This window comes from Sparus aurata, chromosome 9 (genome assembly GCF_900880675.1).
Source record: "Sparus aurata chromosome 9, fSpaAur1.1, whole genome shotgun sequence".
Classification (NCBI taxonomy): Eukaryota; Metazoa; Chordata; class Actinopteri; order Spariformes; family Sparidae; genus Sparus; species Sparus aurata.
This window is the reverse complement of record NC_044195.1, coordinates 11,444,706-11,468,911: the sequence shown is the minus strand read 5'-3', so window position 1 is coordinate 11,468,911 and position 24,206 is coordinate 11,444,706. Positions and strand designations below refer to the sequence as shown.

Sequence of the window (24,206 nt, the reverse complement as noted above, 5' to 3'; positions counted from 1 at the left end):
TTATTTATTTTATTTCTTATAATAATGAATCCATCTTTTTTTATTATTATTATTTTTGGTCAAAAATATTTTACGAAAAATTCTCCAGTGAATGATATAGAAGATGCACACTGGATATAGAAAGTAAACCTCAGGAACATGTTTCACTTTTTCCACAAAGGCAGATAAAAGACACCAGTAGTGAGAGATTGTACTGAGCAATAGAAGAAAGTGGAACAGAGGCTAAAGAGGAAGTGATGTCAGATCTCTCTATGGATCAGATCACTGTGATTTTGTGCTAACATATATACATATATTGTGTGGATGAAAATGAACAAAGTCTGCAAATGGAAATTTGCATCTGCTTCCTTTTCTTTTAGCAGTGTAGTGATTTACTCATGACAGCAAAATTATACACTTATTATATTGCATACAAGAACATTTCATAGTAAAAGAAATTAGTACAGTTGTGGTAGGCTACTATTATGTAAGTCAGTTGTCCACATTTAAAGTAAAATTAAATCAAACAAGCTGACAGCAGACAGTGACATGTAGTAACACTACACTACTACCTATAATATATGGTGCATATTTATAATATTTTAGATGAATGAGATTTATACATTTAGAGTTGTTAATTGGTTGTAGCAAATTTAAACTAGTGTGTACCTGCAGTAAAACACAGCACCACAGTTACTGACATTATGCAGATTGTAGAATCACTTTCCTCTGTGCTGTAATCCTAAACTTCCTCATGCCATCAGCAGTTCACCTAAAGAACTTGTGATTGGATGTTTTTTTGTCAAAATGCACCTTGGGAGTTGAGCTTCTCTACACATGTTTTACCTTTGACCTTTTCCAAAAGAACCAGATATTTGTTAATCATAACATAATTGTTAATCTTTTGTACTGATAAGAGAGTTCCATGGGAACAATTAATTGGAACAACTGCTTCTTGAACCAGGGGTGAATGAAATAACAGACTACTTGCTTTCCTACATATTCAGTAACTTTGCCACTGAAACCACAAGTAAAACACTGTGCCAGAGCTGTCGGAAGCTTCTCGGTAGACGCCGAGGGCTGACCCCTGGCCATAGAAAAACAGTGGCTTCCTGATTGGCTAAATGTCAAGTCAGTTCATGTGAAGTGGATAGCTCAAAATGACAAATTTGCCTCAGAGGGCTTCAATGTTAGCCAATCAGCATAGCTGGTGGAGCTGGTCTGTTGACGCTGATAGTGGAGATGTAAGGACCTAGACTTCCTCGTCAGTACGGGCCATATGGCGGCAGCAGCTGCTATACCATACAATGAAATATAAATATCATTCTGCAAAAATTTCTCCTGTGCCATCAGCCAGTGGTGTGACCTTACAACCTTAGTGAGGTGATCCAAATCTGATCCAGATCCCCAAAGTCAGTTTAAAGAAGCGTGTATACAGTAGTCGTATATGCAGGTAACGGTATTAAAGCTAACTGAATATTAAAATATTGAGAGGGTGTGTTAGTGCATGTGTCCAGTCAGAGGTCATGTGACTTGGCAGAGCTGAAAAGACAACAGATGGACACAGTCATGGACTGACCTACACACTCGCACACACACACACACACACACGCACACACACACTCACTGTACACTGGATTCACACACATGTCATCCTTCCTCTATCCTCTTACTCATTACTTCATCACTCTCCCTGTGAGCGTTTGGTGCTTCACACTCAGCATCCGGTGTCATTCAGGCCTCACTCTTGTCCGTCTGTCCACCTCAACGTCCCACATAGAGTGTCTCGTTTTAGGTGATTACTAGTCTGACTCACTGGACGTAGATGGTATTAGCCCAGTACTGTGCTCATTTTACAGGCAGCATTGTCCCCCTTATGTGTGTCTTTCACAAAATAATTGGTTTAAGACGTTTTGTGATAACATTTTAGCAGTAGTCAGTCCTAATTAGCTCTTTGTGCTTATTTCTAACTTCCTCTGTACCAGGCTGTACTGTAGGAGAAAGTAAATGAATATCAAGGACGTTCAACATCAGTGAGTGACATTCATGTCTGTGTCTCTTTTTCTCCCTCTTCCTCAGGGATGAAGACTCCTCTCAGCCCCTCTCAGCTCCTGGAGAGTGGGCAGATCTTTGCTTTCGGTGGAATGTGTCAAGAGCTGATGGACAGATCCACAGCTACATCCATCAGTCTCTCAGTCCAGCAGACTGCTTCTACAGGTGACTGACATGTTTCAGAACCAATACTCTGTACCATCTTCTTTTATTATAACCCGTCCTCACAGTTTTGTCCCACAGTCTGACTCATCCTTGTAGTTTTCTTCGACAGTCTGACTCATCCTTGTAGTTTTCTTCGACAGTCTGACTCATCCTTGTAGTTTTCTTCGACAGTCTGACTCATCCTTGTGGTGTTCTTCGACAGTCTGACTCGTCCTTGTAGTTTTCTTCGACAGTCTGACTCGTCCTTGTAGTTTTCTTCGACAGTCTGACTCATCCTTGTAGTTTTCTTCGACAGTCTGACTCGTCCTTGTAGTTTTCTTCGACAGTCTGACTCGTCCTTGTAGTTTTCTCCCTCAGTCTGACTCATCTTTGTAGTTTTCTATGACAGTCTGACTCATCCATGTAGTTTTCTTCTACAGTCTGACTCATCCTTGTAGTTTTCTTCTACAGTCTGACTCATCCTTGTAGTTTTCTCCCTCAGTCTGACTCATCTTTGTAGTTTTCTACGACAGTCTGACTCATCCATGTAGTTTTCTTCTACAGTCTGACTCATCCTTGTAGTTTTCTCCCTCAGTCTGACTCATCTTTGTAGTTTTCTACGACAGTCTGACTCATCCTTGTAGTTTTCTTCAACAGTCTGACTCATCTGCGTAGTTCTTTCCTTCAGTCCAACTTATCCCTGTTGCTTTCTTCCAGGTCAGGGTGGGGCCTACTCGCTGTGCGAGGTGTGTAACCTGCAGCTGACTTCTTCTAGTCAGGCCCAGATTCACTACAATGGCCGTTCTCACCTTCGGAGAGTGCGACAGCTCCAGGCTGGAGAGACTGGACAGCAGACAGCAGGTACATGATGATCAATACTGTAATAAGATATTAGTTGCGATGCTATCTGCGCAAGCTTAACAACCACTCACTAAGACAATTAAATGTTATTGAAATAAATGTGGACAAAAACCACTTAGGAAAGGACTTTTTGTTTACAACAAGAAGACGACTAGCAGTGGCAGTGGCAGTAGCAATAGTGGTGGAAGTAATAGTAGTAACCAAGGTTTTTAACAGAGAGGAAATGCTCTCAGATTTTTGTGTCCTTGCAAGCGAATGCACAAATTTTCTGCCTGCACGTCAAGACCAAGCATCCCCTAATCTGACTGCTGCTGCCAAAGACATGAAGCTATATCTTTGCTTTATATCTGCTGTATTTCAACCATTACTAATTATTTGAGTCTGAAGCTTCGTCTTTATCTTTGTCCCATGTATTACTTTCAGGTCGGGTAGCAGAACCCAAGGCAGCAGTACTAGTTTTAGTAATTAAAGTTGCAGTAGCAGCAGCAACAGATAAAGCAGTAGCACATCATCATCAAGTCTTTATATTTTCTAATGAGTCTCAATTTCTTTGAATCCAGCAGGGACTCAGTCTAGGTGTTTTCCCCAGGCCGCGGGGATCAGCTCCCAGCCTGCAGGACTAACTTTGACCCCAGGATCCAGTCCATGCATCAGCAGTCCAGCGAGCACCTCTGCAGGTAAAACCAGAGCTATTACTGCATCTACTCCTCCTGGTGTACTGCGCCAGCAATGATACATGAGATATTTTGTGTCCCCTCACATTATGTGTTGAAAGGTCCACTAGAACAGACCACAAAGACTACGGCTGACATGCATGTGCACATCCTGTACCTGCATGAGAGAAAATACCTAGTCAGTAATGGGTGCTCTTAATTCAAAATAGCTATGTAAGTTGTCACAGAACATTAAGAGCTAAACAGGACATTCATCTGGAGAGTCTGACTGTCTGCAAAATGTCCATCATCGACAGCTGCTGCTGCCTGGGAGAGGTCAGAGTTGGTATTTGATGGATCTCAGATTGACCCCTAAAAAGATAAAGTGACCCTGCATTAACTCAGATCATAGCTGCTGTTTTATACTCAGCCTCTGTATGGAAATCCTTAGCTCCACCCGAACACCTGTCAGTCAAGTTACATGCTGTTTTTTTCAGCCATATTTACAGCTTGGTTCCAAGGATGACAATGTCTGTATGTTGTTTGAAATTTGGTACAGACCCTCATGGTTCCCAGACCATAAATCTTGATGACTTAATGGTGATTAGATGCATTGTTGTTGTGAACATGCTAGATGTTGGAAAGCACTTCCTTAGTTCAGCCTCACAGAGCTGTTAGCATGGCTGTAGACTTGATCACAGATTGCGTTTACAGAATGCATTGTGTGGGGTTTGAAAGTGGAGTTACGGTTCTCATATGATTGTGTCTGAATCTCTGAACACTAGCATTCTTTAAGGCTTACTGGGGCTACATTGCCAAGTGTCAAAAATCCCATCCTTCTATTATTTGCATAACTCTTATTTGTAGTGTTACATTTTTTAACGATATCCATGTTAGTTGAAATGGATGTGTTGATACAGAAAATAAAATTTCTGTAGTTGCAAGATGAAATGATTCTCAAAAAAATGATCTTGATGGGCAAAAATGCCTCGTGTGGAATCACTTCTTAGTCACCGCTCACAACCTAAAGACACACTTTGTCAGTTTTAGTTTTAGAGATCAAACAAACAGTAACAGTATATATACAGTAACGTGTTAACTAGTGAGCTTTAGCGGCACTGGTAGGTGGATTTCTTTATGATTAGAGCCATGCTGTTTCCCTCTGCTCCCGGTCTTCATGCTAAGCTACACTGATAAGCTAAACTGGCTGCTTCATAATTAACACACAGACAAGTGAGTGGTATACATTTTCTTTTCAAAAGCTCAACTAAGACTATTTCTATTTTATATTTTGTATTATTATTATTGTTCATGGTTTGATCATTGCAGCAGGTTTCTCAGCTCTTCCTGCAGCTGCTGAAATTATAATCAGAATTTTGCACATGGCATGACCCTCTTTGGCTCTGTGATGAGATGTGACTGGAACAGTTTCGGAGCTTCTTCAGTGATTCAGACCCAGTTTTTAAAGTCAAACTGCTGGTCAACAGAGTGAGTATGTGCTATGAGATGTAAAGGACTTAAAGTGGAGCAGACAGCAGCAGGTCATTAAACTGGGGCAGAGCGCTGCTCTGAAACCGCACTGACATTTCTCAAAGACGTCGCTAGATTAGCTTGCATTGATTTGTTACATTATATTTGATGTTTGTCCATAGTGTACCCTCTAAATAATCTACTGTGATGACATCATAATGCTCCAATTTGTCCTTATTTTACTTGATTGAAAACACAAAGCAGAACTTCCACTGAAAATCTGCCCGTTGTATTCCCTCAGCAGAACTGAATTACATGTTAAATTCTGTATAAAAAAAGGTCCAAAATGAACATATACACACATACCTAATTACAGTACATGGGATAATGTTAACGGAAAGACAATCTCACACACAAACACACACACACACACATACACACAGCAGCTCTAATTACATACTGTGTGTCCATATCACTGTACAGGCTACAATAACACTGATTAAAGATTAAATCTCTCTCTACTGGACACACACACACATGCACACACACACACACACACACACACACACACACACACACACACACACACACACACACACACACACACACACACACACACACACACACACTTAGCCTGGCCTAGTGGAGATGGGTTCAGACCAAAGAGCTTTTCATAGTCGAGCAAGCATCACGTAATAGACAAAGAGAAAGAGAGAGACATGACCATTCAGGCTGAGTGGTGTGCATGTATCTGCATGTGTCTGCATGTGTGTGTGTGTGTGTGTGTTTGTGTGTGTGTGGCAGTGACCTGCCCGGTTGAGCAACCTATCAGCAGTCAGGTCAGATGACATCATGGCCAATACAAATGGGTGTGCCACAGGGGGCCAGATGACGCGATCTGTGAGCTCCTCAATCAATGATGTTCATGCTAAAACGGCTAAAATCAGTTATTTTGAATGGATTTTTGTATTACTCAAGCCATAGAGATAACTTAGATGCAGAGATAGATAAGGGAATGTTAAGTAAAGTCATGTTATCTCTATGTCTTAATTTCTTTTCTTCTTTTTTTTTTCTTACATGAACAATCAAACTTAAAAACTTAAACTGGCAGCACTTAAAGATTTAAATTATATATGACTGGAGAAAAGGTACTCAGAGATTTCTTATTTAAATTGACGTATCGGTACAATTGTGTAATGATATTCCATTAAATATACTCCATTACTTACAGTCATTCCAATTTAACCAGTGAAATATCAAATGTATGTAAACATGTAAAAAATGTTACTGGGTTATTAATACCGATGCATTAATGTGTATGCAGCATTGCCCGAGCTGGCGAAAGTGGATGTTAGTACTAATTTTTCCAACCTCATGTACTACAGCTGTCAGATAAATGTAACATTATGCACAGTGCAGAAGTAAAAAGTACCGTATGTTCCTCCGAAATGTGGTGAAGTTCTTCTGCCCACACTGTGTGTGTAGGTGCACAGCCACAGTACGCAGCAAGTTAAACACACCTCCGGTATAGTTTGCAGACAAGGAGTGGGATTTAAAGTGTTGCGTGGAGGACACTGCCATTTCATACAGGAGTCAGGTATGTATGATAATGTAATATTAAACTCTATCTATATAGCACTTTTATTAACGAGTATGAAATAAAAGAGAAATAAAAAAAAAACAGCAGATAAAGAAACTAATAAAAACAGCACAGGGGTCATTAAACATTTACAAGCAGCCAATAGATTAGGTTAGCGGCCTGTGCTGGTTCAGTGCTGTCCCCATTAGCAGTGACCCCGTAATAAACCTGAGAATTATGCAGAGTTACATTACACTTCACACTCTTCCTCTCTCTCTCTTTGCTAGTTTACCTGAGCGCTCTCTCTCTCTCTCTCTCTCTCTCTCTCTCTGTAGACCTGGTTAGGTAAAGTTTAAAGATGATTCAGTGAAGGGCATCAACTTAAGTTACAGACTTTGGAGCCTTGCCTATCTCGTCACAGTTGGGGATCAGCTAAAGATTTCAGCTGGACCAGAAATAGCAGCTTTCACACACAATATTAATGCTGTTGGAAAAAATGTGCCTTATTAAAAATTCCAACGTGACTCTATGGGCTTGTAATTCCTCCGCATCGAGCACATACATATTGTACAGAAGTGATACAAAATGATGGGAACGTGCTGCACAGGGTTCAGGCTCTCACTGTGTTTTCTCCTCAGTCACAGTTAGTTACCACTAGGGGGCAGCATACACAGTCAGCCGCACACTTACACACTGTGATACACACATCCACACTCAGTCACTAATGAAAGAGGTGAATTCCCATGATTCACATGCTCAGAGCAAATGAAGAGATGAACTTACATGAGACTAATAACATTTAGGATATTAAAAGCGTGTCTCCTGTGCTCCACTCTGCTCTCCTCTCTGGTAGCTTTCAGTGTTCGTTGTGGGCAGAGTTGTTGCTGGTTACTGCAGACAGCAACACTAATGTGTGTCTATTGGTTGTTCTGTGGTGGATGTATGCCGAAGAATGTGATGTGAGACGTATTTCGGAGAGGGTACTGAAATTTATATTTTTGCGGGGTAGAATGTAAATGACGGGGAACCTCAGTGTTCCTGACTGGATGCTTTTCTCTAGTACAGTCGGAATGTCAGAATCAGCTCACCTTTTTCTTTCTGTTTGTGTGTGTGTGTGTGTGTGTGTGTGTGTGTGTGTGTGTGTGTGTGTGTGTGTGTGTGTAAGATAGCTCTAATTAGCTCTCCTGAGCTAATAAAGGGCAGAATATTGTCCTGCTGATACCCCATGCATAATGAGCCGAGAAATAGACAGTTATTAATAGATACATTTTGTAGTAGCGTGTGTGTGTGTGTGTGTGTGTGTGTGTGTGTTAGTGTGTGTGTGTGTGTGTTAGTGTGTGTGTGTGTGTGTGTGTGTGTGAGAGACAGAGAGAGAGAGAGAGAGAGAGAGGGATGTAAAGATTGAGCAGGTGTTGATGTATGGTCTTGTGTAGTGTATGAATAGACCCTGCTGACAGACTCACACACTCATAGTGCTGTACAGTGGTGACATTAGGCTCAGAGTGGGAGCGGCGGGGCAGGTGGGGGCTGGTATCTGACCAGATTTGAACCCCTGATGCTGCGTCCACATGACCCACATCTGTGACCACAGGTTGACAACTTGTAATACTTGTGGAACTTGCGGAGGGCTTTAAGGAATGGTAAAGGACTTGTACAGTAACAACCAAACAACATGTCCATGTTGGTTCCACGTTTGTTCAACAGCATATGACACTGTGGCCGAAACAGCCGGGGACTGATGAGATACTAATACTACGCTCGGTGCTATTTTCGGTGTGCTGTGTCTGTGCTTCAATAGCTATTAAATCCATTCCGCTTGCTGGTTGCGTTAATTCCCCAAAAATGATTTTTATGGATCCTACTGATCTTCTCGCAAGACCTGCCCTACTCACCCTCTGATTGGCTGGCTTTGGTGCTTGTATTCCCCATGAAGAGCCGGAGCCACACCCCTCCCGGTTTGCCCCACGGGACCTTGTTTCCGAAAAATCCTGTGATGGAGAAAGACAAATCATTTTTCAAATACAGTTTGAATTGTGTCATTAATAACACATATGATGTTTGTCAATTTAAAGAGTAATTTTCCAATAAAGTTGCAGTTTGTCGTAAAACTAATGAAATGTAAGACTGTGAAAATATGTCATTATGAAGGCTACACAGCCAACAGTCACACTGGTGAAGTTGTCTCGTTGAACGGTCACCAAAACCCATAACCTAAACATTGTAGGGCTGCTGATATATATTAGCTTGCTCACATTTATGGTGTTTATCATCTTTTTTAGTACCTTACCTTTTTGTGCCGAGTTGGCAGCCATGTTGGTGTTGGTGACGTGTGTTGAGTGAGGCGATGTAGTTCACCGAGCGGTTTAACAGAATAGATGTTTTTTTACAAACATCATACGTGTAATTCACGGCGCAATTCAGGTGGGATCAAAGAGCTTTAGAGCTAAAAACATTACTTTGTCACTTTCCACGATGCACGGTGAGATTTGCAATTGTAAACCGGTGAAAAAGACATCAAAGAAAAAAAGAAAAGAACAACGCCATCTTTAGGCGATGTGCCACTTTTTACTAGAAAATTCCAGTAAGAAGCTGTTATTCAGGTGCTAACTTCAGCGTTGTCTGTTGCAGTGTGGTGGAAATCTCTGCATGTGTCTTACTAGTTTCAAATACACCAATACAATTCACTCTGAGCCTTGATCCCCTTGTTGGGGAACTGGAAATGGTTCCAGTGTGATCACGGCGTTGATTCACTGACTTACAATCATTGCAGGATTCTGGTTTATCAGGCTTTCTTTCACACTGAACTGTTGGCGGGTGAATTTGCTGCATGCTTATCAAGTGCAACACACAAAGAAGTCAATAACTTCTGGGTCAAACCAATCGGACAAACTAAATATCAAGATAAAGTTCGTCTTTTTTCCCCGATTTCTCATACTTCGTTTTTTTTGGTATGAAAAGAAACAGATAATTTTTTTGGTATCAGAATCACAAACGAATAACAAAATAAACGTTTGTTTCTGATTTCGGTTTCCCAACTGAATATTAAAAGAACGTATGAGACACTGATTCTCCTCTCCTCCTCTTTTTATTTTTTGAATCATAATGCCGTGAACTGACCGAGTGTGCGTGAGCAACACAGACACAGCTACAGAGATAGAGGGATTTCCTCTGAGACAGAGGGGCTGTCAACACCGCTCACCCTGAATATCATCACCTCAGTGATTCAAGTACACTGTACACTCTGTCTCTTTCTCGCTGTGTGCGCCTTCCTCGACACACGCACACACTTACACACACACACTCACACATGTCCCTCTGCGATCACATATACAGACAGTCAGGTGGCGATTCTCTGCTGTTTGTTTTGGGTTTTCTCTCTGTTGCTTTTTATTATCGGGGGAGCAGATGATAGAGGGGACCGGGGGCAGGAGGAGGAGGAGGAGGTGAGACAGCTGTCTCCCGATCGATGATGTGGAGTAGTTTCCTGAGTCGCGGTAGGAAATCCTTCTTCTGTCTATTTGTGTTTGAGCTCCACATTTAGCCACTTTGGTATTCATCACTAGCATCTTTTTCCGTGTGGATGCCTGATTACACATGCATAGTGTGTGTGTGTTTGACTGTAGTTTTGGGAGGGATCGGGAGGATTTCATGACCCAGGAGTCATGACCTGGACTAGAAACTTGAACTGAGGTTGTAGTCTCTCTGCTCGCAGCGTGTCTGTAAATGATTGTTCCTCTATGAAAACTGTCATTGTCTCAGAGAAAAAATCAGCCGTTCCACATCCCAAGAAAATATCTAATTTTCTCGGACTATTTTATACAAATTAACCATATTGATTCTGCTGAGGGGTAAATGTTGTGTTGTTGATGCTTGCTTGAAGGCTAACAATAAAGGACCATCTCACAAGACCAAATATTTGTAATAACTTTAGAATCTCACAAACGTTGTGTATTCGAGGATGTTGATTGAAAAATGTAAATGTTCTAAATTAAAGAACAGATTACAGGATATTGAAGGTATAGCATTTGGAAACACCAGTCACACATCAGTGTAATCAAACACTGTGGAAACCATACAGATAAGATGAGCGCGCTAAATTGTTTCCTCTGATAGTAATCTAAAGCGATTAGTGTCTGAGACAGTTAGGATATTGACAACGCAGCATCAAGGTGCATTAGATCAATACAATCAGTCTACGATCATGTTTTTGTGCGTTTGTATTAAACACAGCTGTGCGTGGAACTACATGCTAATAACAGCACACTAACACGCTCCTGGTTACAATGCTAACATGCTAGTGCTAACCAGCTATAGTGCTTACCATTTTCACTATTTCAGTTTAGCATTTTAGCATGCTCACATTCTCTGATTAGCAGTAAACACGGAAAAGCCGAGGCTGTTGGGAATGTTGATAGTTTTGGAGGCAAATATATGAGGGTGTTCTGCGGCAATCCATCAAATAGTTGTTGAGTAATTCACAAAACAACACAAATGTGAACTTTATTAAAAGTCAGCGGATCACCACAGTCAGAGGGATTCGTTCTATGAGGACCGTGAATGTCTATACTAGATTTCATGACCGTCAATACACCCAGCAGTTGTTCTTTCAGGAACCTGGCTCTAAAAAGAGATCCACCGAGCAACAGACCATACACTCCCATCCCAGAGCCATGTGACTAGCATGTTCACGTTAGCCATCTTCTCTTTCTTGATATGCCGACTTTTCTACCCTAATGAGGTACACTACTTGTACTTTTTTCTTCAAATTATGGCATGTCCACTCAGGATTTTTATGTGCAAATTGAAAATGCACATTAACATGTAGATGGAGTTGTACCTGCATAATGCACTGTGGATGGAAGGCAGATAATTGCTCACTTCAGTTCTCTGCTACACACCACAACACCAATCTACAGCCTCTCAGCCCCTGTTTTATATGCTCACTCATAAATGTGATGATCTTCTTATGTGCGCTCGATATGTTAATCTGGCTGCCTCTCTTCACATAGAGGAGGACGTGTTCCCGGAATGTCTTTAGCTAAATGAACATTATGGATGCGTGGATATGGATTAACGCCGAAAACAGTCGTCAGTCAGGGAAAAAAAGCAGTCTATCTGATTAGGAGAAATAGATGCTGCGATTGGTCCGCTGAATCTGTGACTCCTTCCTGTCTGTCTGACAAACTGTCTGTCTGACATTCTTCTCATTATAGATAGCGTGACTGCTTTGATTACCCACACACTGCTGCTCATCAGCGCAGTGCATGTGTGTGTTTCTATTTGTGCGAGTATGTGTGTGTGTGTGTATGCCGCAGAAAAGAAAAAACACACTCAGACATGTGTGTATGCGCACAGACGCACACTGAGGCACAATGGTTACTCTTGTCCAGCGTGTGTCTGTTTTTTAGTTCCACAGATTTAACCTGAGCTTCATCCCTCACTGTTTCTTTTAGATGTTTTTTGTTTGTCTGTGAAACTAGTAGAAAATCATAAACACCAAGTTGATTAAAAAATAAAATTTATCAATACATATTCATATTCTGTCCCTTTGGTGGTTGTGCTCATAGAGCTCACACTTGCCAGGCCCTGGTTTACTAATATATTTAAGATTGGTCTGTAGTGTCCTGATTCTGTGTTTAGATTTATGTAATTTCATTTCAACAGTCTTGCAAAAATAAAGACCAACATATTTGCAGCCAGTAAAGTTAGCAACTCTATCCGCAGGCTAATGCTGAATTAAGAGCCATGTTTCCATGGTAACAATCAGTAACACCTCCTGATCAGTAATACAAAATGACAAAGATGAATAAAACATGGCTCATAATATGTGGTTTAATATCATTATTAAACCACATATTATGAGACATGTTTTATTCATCTTTGTGGAGTGACTAATCAGAAATAGCCTTTGGAAATATACAACATTCAATAAATCAATCATCCAATCTTTATTTGTACAGTGCCAATTCACAAAAAAAGTCATCTAATGACACTAGAGCATTCTCTTTAATTTATTTACAGAGATCCAACATTTTTCCCATGAGACAGCTCTTAGCGCCAGTGAGCGCCCTGCCATCCTGAGCCTGACTGATGAGTTAGCGTTATGCTACTGAACGTTTTGTGTGTTCTGTGTACATTCTTCTCTAAACCTTCCAAGTATACAGTGCTTGTAACTTCTGAATTTGTCCAGAAGGCAAACATTTTCTGCTGGAGTGAACACAGATGAGCAGCTTGTTGCGGTTGCTTCATCAGCCGTGATTTTAGAGCTGATGAATATAGAAGTCTGTATGTATTCTAAATAGATACCAGCCAGAGTCAAGGTCTGTCTTTTTGAAAGCGGTCCTAGGTATCTTAGTGTTGTTTCATCTGCTCGACTGTTCAGCGTAGTTGGAGTTGCTCTGTAGAGCCGGACTAATTTATCACACAGATATTTAAGTTTCTATGACGGGTGCTGCCAAAATTCAAGTCAAGTCAAGTACATTTTTTCATATAGGCTAAAATCACAATTCACATTGTCTCAGTGGGCTCTACCGTGTCTACAGTGACCTTACACCCTGAGCAGAATGTATACAGATTTACTGTAAAACAGACAGACTGTCAAAAAATAAATATTTACAAAAAGGTTAGATCAGATAAACATACATGGCTCCTTTTTTCTTCACTGTGCTCGGTCATTTCAAAGTAAAATTCCCTCGTTTCACCACGTCTTGCAATACAAAACATTCCAGAGTGAGAGATATTTCATATTCTACAGGTCAGATTCCCATTACATTTCCTGCTCACATCCATCCACAGACACCAACCTCACATTCCTCCAGTACTGGTAAGAGCAAATCAAAGAAAAGCTTAATCATCAGTGTTCCTGCTAACACTTTAATGCACAATGTTAGATCGGTTCTAAGGAGATTTGTTTTGCACATGATTACACTATTTACTTAGTTATTATTTTCCACCAAGTCCCAGACTGGAGCTCTCCTGTCTGCCTTCATATTCCTGATTGGTCTGATGTGTATGTATGTGTGTGTGTGTGTGTGTGTGTGTGTGTGTGTGTGTGTGTGCATGTGTGTGTGTGTTATTTTGGATGAAGAAGGATCTGAACGTGACCTACTTAGACACACTCACACAGACACACACAGGCTTGTTATGCTAATGTGCGTGTTTCTGTGCATAATAATAATGCAGTGTGATGCCTAATGCTGCCATCAGCTAAATCACACTCCGTCTATGTTGCTCTGCCACCCTCCCTCTCGGATAAAGAATGTTTAAGATGCAGATGGAGGTAGTGGGATGGGTTCTCCTCCCAGTAGGATCACTGTGTGTATTAATATCATACATTCTTCCAGGCTTCTTCTCCAGCTGCAGTGTATTCAGCTGCAGCACTTCTGCAGCGGGAAGCCACAGAGGGATCGTGTAAAATCTTGTGATGACGTCCCGGGGCAGAACTGGGCCCGTAAAGGCTCCACTGCACAGGTTTTGGACTGTTTCTCAGAACAAACAAGACATCTGAAGATATGAACCTGGGCTTTGGATTTTATTTTGATTAATCAAGAAAATTAATTCATCCTGACTGATGAAAATGATCACTAGTCGAAGCCCTAGGTGTCATTGTGTAATAACAGCTCCAGCTATGTCGTGTATGTAGCTTTGCCAAGAAACAGAAATGCAGTTTATTCAGTCATACTGTTTGTAACCACATTTTCCATTTGTGGCATTGCAGAACAGCGAGCAGCATAGATAAAGCAAATGAAATGTTAACAACAAATCGCAGCGATCCAAATAAAATATTCATGTAAGAATGGCACTCAGTAGAATGTATACCTCCACTGCCCGCTTTTGTACTCACCAGTATATACCAGTCATCTGAATATGCATGATTTTTTTTCATCAAGATTCATGTTTTATTCCCCAAGATAATAATGAAAATATTGACCTCGCAATATTATATAAGAAAGTGGGAAAATAATTCTGGTCCGTCCCTCTATCCGGTTCCACACAGGAAGTTGATAGGCGCTTTTCTGGGTCAAGATCCTCTCAGCAGTTTCTGTATAATCCTGCTGACAAACCGACTGGCCAACAAACAACTGGACACTGGTGAAAACAAGACCTCCCTGGTAGGTTGGAGGTGATAAGCACTCCTGTTGAAGCATACTGACACTATTACTGCAGGTTTGTCAGTGCTGGCTGGAGTCAGTTACAGTGAGGGTAGTCCTGAAGGGCTGCTGATTGTTTTGCTCGTGACTTGTAGGCCCTCACATGACCCGGGGCCTGGGACAACTGCCGCCCCCCCCCCCCAGCCCCCCCAATAGCAGCCCTGCCTATCAGGGAATAACTGGAACTGGATTATTTTAAGGTGTATTGATATATTAACTATGAACCAGATGGTTTTGTGTGTGTGTGTGTGTGTGTGTGTGCGTGTGTGTGTTTGCGTCTGTCTCTCTCTCTCTCTCCCTCGCTCTCTCACACACATACACAGTGTGCTTTGTGTAACTGGAGACAGTGTGAAGCAACAACTGCTCTCTGATCTCATCACACACACACATACACACACACGCACACACACACACACACACACACACACAGAAAACTGACTGCAACAGGGTAATGTAATCTTTAATCCTCCAATATAATCTGTAAGTAGTGTGGTCATCTTTCTCTCTCTCTCTCTCTCTCTCTGTCTCTCTCTCTCTCTCTCTCTCTCTCCCTCTCTCGTCCCCGGGGATAGGGTTTCTTCTCTCTGGAGGAAATGGCAGCAGGGGATTAAGAAAGAAGTAACACAGACACACACACACACACACACACACACACACACACACACACACACACACACACACACACACAGAAACACACACCTGACGCTCAGGGTTTGGGGGTTCAGATAGCGATGACACATGCCACTCTTGCTGCAGTCACCTGATCCACTCTCTCTCTCTCCCTCTCTCTCTCTCTATCACACACACATACACACAGAGTGAGTGGTGGGTGTGTTTGGCTATTGCTCTTTTGGTTGGTAAAAGGACAAGAGCAGACTTACACAGACGGACAGTAGACGACAGAATAAATAAATAATTACGGGAAGAACAGTAGAAAAGACAAAAAGTAAACCCCGGATCGAGATAAAGAGAAAAAAAGAAGTCTTATTCAGGTAGGAACCTCTTAATTTAAATCAGTGTGGTCATCTTTATCGCCATCCTCCTTTTCCTCATCATGAGCCTTCATCACTTCCTGCTGTCTTTGTGTGAAGTGTCTTTGCTGCTGTCGGTTTCACTGTAACTCCATCCCCTCAGATCACTTTAGTCTGATGAACAGCACCAGATGTTGCTCTTTTCTCTGCTGAGGTCGATGACGAGCTAATGAAGTTGTGATAACAGTCTGGATGATGATATTCTGACATTGACCACGGAAAGACACTATTCCTTCACACGACTCGTCTCCAGCACACCGCTCACTCAACCAACAGAATGTGAAAGACATGGCGGTGTCGACTTTTTTTAAAGACGTTGATGTACCGTGCTGTAGAAATGCCTGCTGAAGCTAGCGTGCTAACAAGATAGCTTCAGCTCATTCCGTCTCCTAAGACCGCTCTGTACCTCAAGCAGCAGTACCTCTCTCTTTTATAGACTACCAAGTGAACATAAGCTCAGAAAATGTCAAGAAAGTAGATATTTTTACACTTAATTCTCTTACTAAAAAAAAAAATCCAACCAGACACCTTCTGGATTCAAGCTTCTCTCTGTTAACCAAGTAGTATGAGCTTGGCTACCTCATTAACTCATCGTAAAACACACTTTGTTCAAACTCAAGGTAAACAAACTTGAACTCACCTCGTCTTGGTTTGTCTTTCCAGATGTATCAAAATAGATCTAAATAAATCCTCAGTTCACCAAGTAAGATATGACAATGTTCCGGCTCTGGGTGCTGACTCTCTCTAGCTGCCCTCCTGCTGCAGTTATCTCCTGCCTCGCTGCCAGCTGTGTCTTCTCGTCCCCTGAGTCATAGTCCTAATCGGAGCTCCGTACTGTATCCCGTCTCAAACTGACATCCAGCTGTGTTCCCTGGGAGGCAGCTGGGCCTGGTTGAGCTGACCCCTGTGAGCTAATGGCTAACATACTGGAAAGCTGAGCATGTGCCAGTCAGTCACAAAGAGCATCTTTGCTTTTACTCACAGCTGATTTCGCTCCGTGGGATTTGAGCTGCTCATGATTTTACACAGCGGTCGAATGTACCTACTGTAACTGCTGCACTTCCTCAAGAGTTGTAACTATAATGCTCTGCATGTTTTAGATGTTTCCATCCTCCAACACACCTGATTCTAATGATCAGCTCATCATCAAGCTCTGCTGAAGCCTGATAACAACCCATACATTTGAATCAGGTGTGTTGAGGCAGTAAAACATCTCAAGGCCCAGGACTGAAAACCACTATGTTACTGTTAAACGGCTGTATCCTAATACCCCCGCTACAAATGCTGTTCCTTTTGCTTCAATACATTTACTAAACACCTATTGTTAGTAGTCACTTTTAGTCACTGGCAGGTGATGAAGCTAAAAGTGACAAAGCTAGCAGGCTGGATGGTGCAACCTAGCTAGCACAGCCACTATATCCTTCTCTATTTTGGACTTTCCGGCTCTATGTTCCCTCAAAGGTCAACTCAGCACAGCTATAATCAAAGATGCAGAAGACTACACCAAAGTTGATCTTACCTCTCCTGTAACGCCGTGTTAAAGCTGTAGTCGGTGTGACAACAAAAGAGCCATGTTGATTAACGGACTCCATGCCTGCTACAGGATATCAAAGTATCTCTGTTATTCAGAGCTGGTATGACTGAGACACTTTGATATCTGCTTCAACACATATAGAGTGTCAGGAAGAGTATTACTGTTTCACAGAGCTCTCACACACACACTCTCACACACACACACGCACACACACACACACACACACACACACACCCACACCCACATGCACGTACACACAGATTTACATTCATTTTGTGGAGCCTTACCTTTACACTAAGAACTACTTGCCTAACCCTTACTCTAACCCTAACCTTGACGACTGACCCACAAATCATTGTTTTCAAATTGGGGACACAGCTTTTGACCCCAATTGCACCAGTCTTCCCCAATTAGCTAGTCTGTGGCTGGTGCTTGATTTGTGTTCCCAAAAGTAGCACACACACACACACACACACACACACACACACACACACAAACACACACACACATACATAAGAAGTGCATCGTGCAGTGGAAACATGAGTTGTTATCGGCCAGCTGGTTGCTATGTGCTAGTTTTATTTTAATTACACCTACCTAGCAATGTTTGTTTGTGAGTGTGTGTGTGTGTGTGTGTGTGTGTGTGTTAGTCTTCCACTTCTTTATATGTAGCTGAGTTGAGTGTTTCATTAGATTTATTTTGGCAGTTCACCTGTTCACATGCTTCCACCCAGAAATAGTTACGCTGAGTAACATATTAGTTTGTTCAATTGATTAATTATAAGCTGTTGGCGTCTTCATTGAGGCAATATGTGAGAGTTGGCCTCCTGTCGAACTCATACTCAAAAACAAATAGGGGGCAGTATATAACTGGAGTAAGCACTAACTGCAGCTAACTGTAGCCGTAGCGGTAACTGTAGTTTGTTGGTTGGTTGGTTGGTTGGTCGGTTGGCAGTAGGGAACACAGTACCAAGGTGGTTTTCTTGCCAGGTTTGGCTCCTGGCAAGGGTTCCGTACCGTACCGAAGCACGATTGTCCCTTCTCCCCACTCCCCCACTGACCTGCACTCAAATTGCCCTGGCCGCAACTGAGCCTGAGCACAGTTACCTCTTGTACAAACGCCATCATGTTGCAGCGCAGTCGCGGCACAATGGAGAACAACACATAGAACATGTCAACACTAACTTTGACTTTTTTGTGGCTTATTTCATGTCATTTCGGTCATAAACGGCCCTCTCACATTCCGGATTCTTGATTATACAGGGTGTCCTACTGGGTATGACCTGCCGAAGCACAGCCGTTCCAACCATGCCAGGGCCAAGGAAGTGTACTGTGCTCGGGCAGGGTGTGGAATGCCTAGTGTGAGTGCGACCTAGAACACCTCAATATTGTTTCTGTAATTCCAAATAGAATACATATTAAAACTTTAACCAGTGAACTGAAACACAAATTATTATTTTTCCAAGCAGAGCACTTTTAATTGACTGAAATGTGTTTGGGGGATATCTTTAAGAAAACCACCGTGATGCATATTAAGACATCATTTTCACTTTTTCAGATCGCTAATTTCTACAAACAAGTTCTAACCTGCCGGAAAGAAGACAGATGTTCTCTGTCCCAGTTCCTGCAAATAACTGAAAAGTCGTGTGTAAATTAATCAGTCCCATTTTGATTTATATATAACGGGAGGGGGGGGGTGTAGGATTAAGTATCAGACGCACTTCTTAGTAACCATACCCACTGGCTAATATATGGGGTGGTTTGTGACAGATGACACAGAGCTCTGTGGGTCAGATCAGTTACAGAAGGTTCAGTGTGCATGTGAGGGTACAGCAAAGCACTGTGTGAAGTTTGACTTCTTACGTCTTTATCATACGAGCGTCCAAGCAGAACTGACTCTGTATGTGGGTGTACGTGTGTGTGTGTATGTGTGTGTGTGTCTGTGTGTGTGTATGTGTGTGTGTGTGTTATTTTGGATGACGAAGGATCTGAACGTGTTTGTGTGTGTATATAGATATGTTTATGTGCATAGGTGTGAGGTGTGAATACCAGAGATGACCCTGACTGCAGCCCGTATCATAAATCTTACCGCTGCAGATCACACCGGGCTAACCAGCAGCAACGAATTAAGAACGGCTTCAGAATGAATTTATAGAGCACTTCATCTCAGCATCTGCTGAGGTCAGCAAACACTGCACCAGGAGAGATCAAAGAAACTTTGATCATTTTGAATTTTGAGAACTGGGGAATGGTCTGGTTGTATCTGTTTTATTCAAGCTCTGATCAGATCAGCATTTAAAACTGGGAAGTTCTGGGCAACCTGTTCGTTTCAATGGAATCGCCATGATCAGTTGGAGTGGCTTCTGAGGGCAATGACAATTAGTGAGATTTAGTGAACACCAAGCTCAACTTTGGTGAACTTTGACATATGCATGTACACCGCTAAATATCTAACCTTTGGGGGAACAGAGAGTCCAAAATGGAGGAGGAGTGTGTCCAGTAACCTCACGCAGTGTCCAGCATCGCTCTGCCAATCCTCAACCTGAACGCAGGTCCTCGTCAGTCAGGATACATGAGGGTGCATAGGGCCTTTAACCTCCTCTGGAGTATAAACTGCTCCACAAAAGAGGGGTGGTATGTGTACACTGTGAGATAAAAAACTTTTTGAAATTGGTGTCCTGTTCATGACAAAGCTTGATAGCTTGCTAAGTCTTAAAGCTTGTTTCCCACCTCAGTCACTATGTATTGAAAAAAAAACAGATATATAATCAGAGAATGATATCCCAGGGTTGAGTAAATGTAAATATGGCACGAAGATGGATTTTGCTATCCTACTTGCTGGAGCATACGGGCCATTCGAATGGGTTTATACCTGTCAGGTAAAACATGCTAAACAGTCAGTGCCAGTTACAGTAACACACTAGTCCAAATCATCCACCTCTGTTTCCAGTATTGGACTTAACAAGACAGTGCTAATTCCATCCATCTGTTCTAAGAAAGTCAGTTCTAGCATCAGACTGGCCTAAAAGGCAAAACGGTTTCCACACTAGTCTAAACGTATTAATTCCAGTTCTGTTATCAAACTAATTTAAACAGACCAGTTCCAGTTTGAAGCCTCTCAGCACTTTTATTACTCTGTATTTTTCTCTTCAGATTTGCAGATAGAAATGTGTGGAAACTTTCTGAGTATTTGTTTGCGGATCTGTTAACTCTTCTGACCAGTCTGAAATAAAAAACTGTCTGGCTCTTAACCTCGTTGTTGGCTGGTACTCATACTGGTTCACAGACCGTTTCCATGCGAAAGCAGTAGCAGATGTGTTTCAGTATTTATAGCACCTTCTTAGAACAGCAATTTACTGTAAGACAGAAGGGTTACTGTGTGTGTGTGTGTGTGTGTGTGTGTGTGTGTGAGCGTGTTGTAACCAGATCTCATAGGACAGAAGGACAGAATTAAGACGACTCTGTCATCACACTACTCGTCACTCCCACGCATACTGAAAGACATCTCCAATTCATACGGATCATATCTGAAACCATCTCAGACTACATAAAAGTTTGTAGTAGATTCACTCTGTAAAAATGACTAAATTCACAGTTTGAACAGCCAGCATTCAGATTGAAATCACTGGATGTCTGAGTGTGCTGCTGATGGAGACTGAAACACTGACATTGAAGATCAGACTGTGTCGAATGGGAGGTGACGGGATTTGTAAAGGCTTAAGGAGTCTGGGAGAAGACTCTAATATTCCCTCAGGGTGTACGGGGTCCTTGAGGTGGTTTAACCTCTCCTTGAGCAGATTCCAAGGGTTTGTAAAGACATTCTAATGTCTGACGGGTGGTTATAGTAGTCATCTCCCGTAATCATTCAGGAAGTTCAAATGGTCCATGAGGGAAAGTGAAACAAATCTTGAAGCTTTGGCTTAAAAGTCTCTCTTAGAAAGATCCTTGAGTTGTTTTCAGTGTCAGTTGCTTCTTGTGTTGTTTAAGAATGCTCTCGAATGTCCTTCTAGGGGTCTGTATTGGGTTCAAATGATTCTTGAGATGGTCTCGAATGTCTGGTAGGAGTTTGCAGTGGTTCCTTGGTCTCACAATTCAATGCTTAATGTGGAAAACATATTTGAAAAGTTGATAGAAGTGAAAAAATGGCGGGTGGAGGTGTACAATAGTTAGTCTTCCTCAGTCTCGCTTTGGATCACCTCCAACTCCTGATTCAGTAGAGGAGCAGCACCCCTGATCATCAACCACTGGGCAAACGTTGTCATGATGTTATTAAGTATTACAGACCAGCCGGTTAAACAAGTACTTGAAATTGCACTCATTATGTACAGTAAATACATTTTTTGTGCTGTTTTCCACATGGTACGATATAAACCAAAGCCAATCAAATTTGGGAAGCTACAGCTAAATACTAAGTACTGCTAATACGAACTCTGACAGTTATAGGTTGATGAATACTTTGCTGCTTCCTTCACAGTGGGTGTAAATACCTTTGTGTTTGTATTACTAATGACAGTCTGCTGGAGTTCAGATTGAATCTGCTGGTATGACATCTTCTCTGGCACACTGTTATTGAGTGCGAAGCTTTCATTTTGGCAGGTCGCCGAGCTGACACATTACGCCATCTTTGAAAATAGACACTAATCTGTATTTACTATCATAAATAATCTCCCAGCTAATCGCAGCTGATCCAGACAGTCATCTGAGCTACATGTGTTTGATTACAGCACTGTGTTGTGTCATGCTGTCCTGAACTTAATAATGAGCCGTAGTGATAAATACAGACACTGACTCACAGCTCTGCTATATGAGGACAAACTCAGGCAGCAGAAACACGGCGCAAGGCTTATCCACTGCTAGTCTAGTGTTTTCCTAAAAACACACACACAGTTGACCTGGCCTTGCCTGGTTTGATCTGGTTACATATAACATGTAAGACCAAAACCAATAATATAATTATAAAGCATTCAGATTGGGTTAGAATTGAGTTATACCAAATTCAGATTGGGTTATAAAGGTTAAAAGACATTTGGAATTGGATATGGGCGGGTATAACACATTTAGACTGTGTAAGTATGGGTATAACCCATTTAGATTGTGTAAGTATGGGTATAACCCATTTAGATTGTGTAAGTATGGGTATAACCCATTTAGATTGGGCTGGGACAAGTTATAAGGCATTTAGATTGAATTAGAATAGGTTATAAAACATTTAGATTGGGCGAGGATGGGTTTCAAGATATTTAAACTGGGTTTAGATTGGTCACTGTATAAGACATTTGGATATGAAGGGGTTGTTGTGCTACGACTGGTAATAGGACATTTAGATATGTTAAGGTTGGATTAAGATGAGTTATAAGATATTTAAATTGGGTAAGGGCTGGTCAAAATACATTTTAATTGGGTTATGATGGGTTATAAGACATTAAAATGGGTAAGGATGGCTAGTAAGTCATTTAGAATGGGTTTGGGTTTATTCCAATGATGTACGCCTACAGTGACTAATATGGTATGTCAAAATAGGATATATTGCATTTAAAATGGAATAGTTAGGTATGGTACATCAGAATGGTTACATTTAATTGTAAAGTGTTTAGAATGGTTTATATGATATAAGAAACTTACAATGATTTAGAATTATCATTTATGTTTTAATGTGTTATTTTTGTATTTAGAAGTAATTAAAAGTGGTTATAGGTCATTTACAATAGATAGCAGTGGGTTGATGAATGATTGCTATGGGCTCTAGAACAATTAAATGGGCTAGAATGGGTTATATTTTATTTTGAAAGGATTGTAATGGGTTACAGTACATTTAGACTGGATCATGAGTTATAGGACATACTGAGAGGTTGAAATGAATTTTAAAACATTTAGAAGTGATCTGGCTCATTTATAATGTATTGAAAAAGAATAGAATGGGTTCACCTCAGTTAAGTTGGACAGATGGACCAAAACAATAAGACCAAAACTTCTCCTTCTCCTTCTCCTCTTCTTCTTCCTCCTCCACCTCCTCATCCTCCTCCTCTGTCAGGGCTGATTCAGTCACTCTCAGTGTTTCCACCCACACTCCGTTATGAAAGTATTCACTGCAGGGCTTCTACAGGCTATAAGAGTAAACGGACAGAAACCAATACGCTTATTCTAAATCAGACCTACTCTCTGTGTATACTGTATGTGTGTCTATGTAACACCTCCTGTGTAACTGGGAACAAACTCAGCAGGAAGCAAGTTTAAATTTGGATTCTCACTTCAGGTGCATCACCTTCAACGGCCCACCGCATACATGATCGACAGAAATGTATTGACTAGATATGACTCTGGCTTTTAAACGTGTATAGTAGGTAAAGTTTGGGTAATGATAGTTCCTCTTTGAAAGACACTCACACACTATTTTTCCTTTCCTTTCCTTTCCTTTCCTTTCCTTACTTTACTTCATGTATGGTGTGATGTGTATGACTCTTGATTTAGTCACCTTGGGTCCCACTGTAAGTGCTCAATTAAAAGCACATCTAATTACTCTCTGCACCTTTAAATGGAGATGAGGAAAAAAACAAGAGCAACTCTTACTGGCCCCTTTGGCAACTGGACACGTGGTGGACACATTAGATGAGCGCTCATTCACCTTTTCCTCCTTTTTTTCCTCGCTGTATCATTACCTCTATCTGCCTCCAGCAGCTGCATCTCCATATGTTCTTTATCACGCTGCTGTACAGCTGATCAGCTGCTCAGGTCTCCAGGTTGAAATGACATAAA

The 24,206-nt window shown here is 41.5% G+C and overlaps 1 protein-coding gene across 4 annotated transcripts in view; it reads left to right on the top strand.

Annotated features, from left to right (window-relative positions):
• Positions 1-24,206, top strand: part of znf385b (zinc finger protein 385B) — a 57,183-nt gene that overhangs the window by 20,728 nt on the left and 12,249 nt on the right. For 3 of the 4 annotated variants that reach the window (XM_030428675.1, XM_030428674.1, XM_030428673.1), the window contains exons 2-4: positions 2,059-2,196; positions 2,893-3,036; positions 3,597-3,713. In XM_030428675.1, coding sequence (XP_030284535.1) covers positions 2,061-2,196; positions 2,893-3,036; positions 3,597-3,713 — 397 coding nt within the window. In that variant the 5' untranslated portion in view covers positions 2,059-2,060. Of the gene's footprint in view, positions 1-2,058; positions 2,197-2,892; positions 3,037-3,596; positions 3,714-9,809; positions 10,233-24,206 lie in introns of those variants that run through there. The other variant, XM_030428676.1, reaches the window with a different exon arrangement.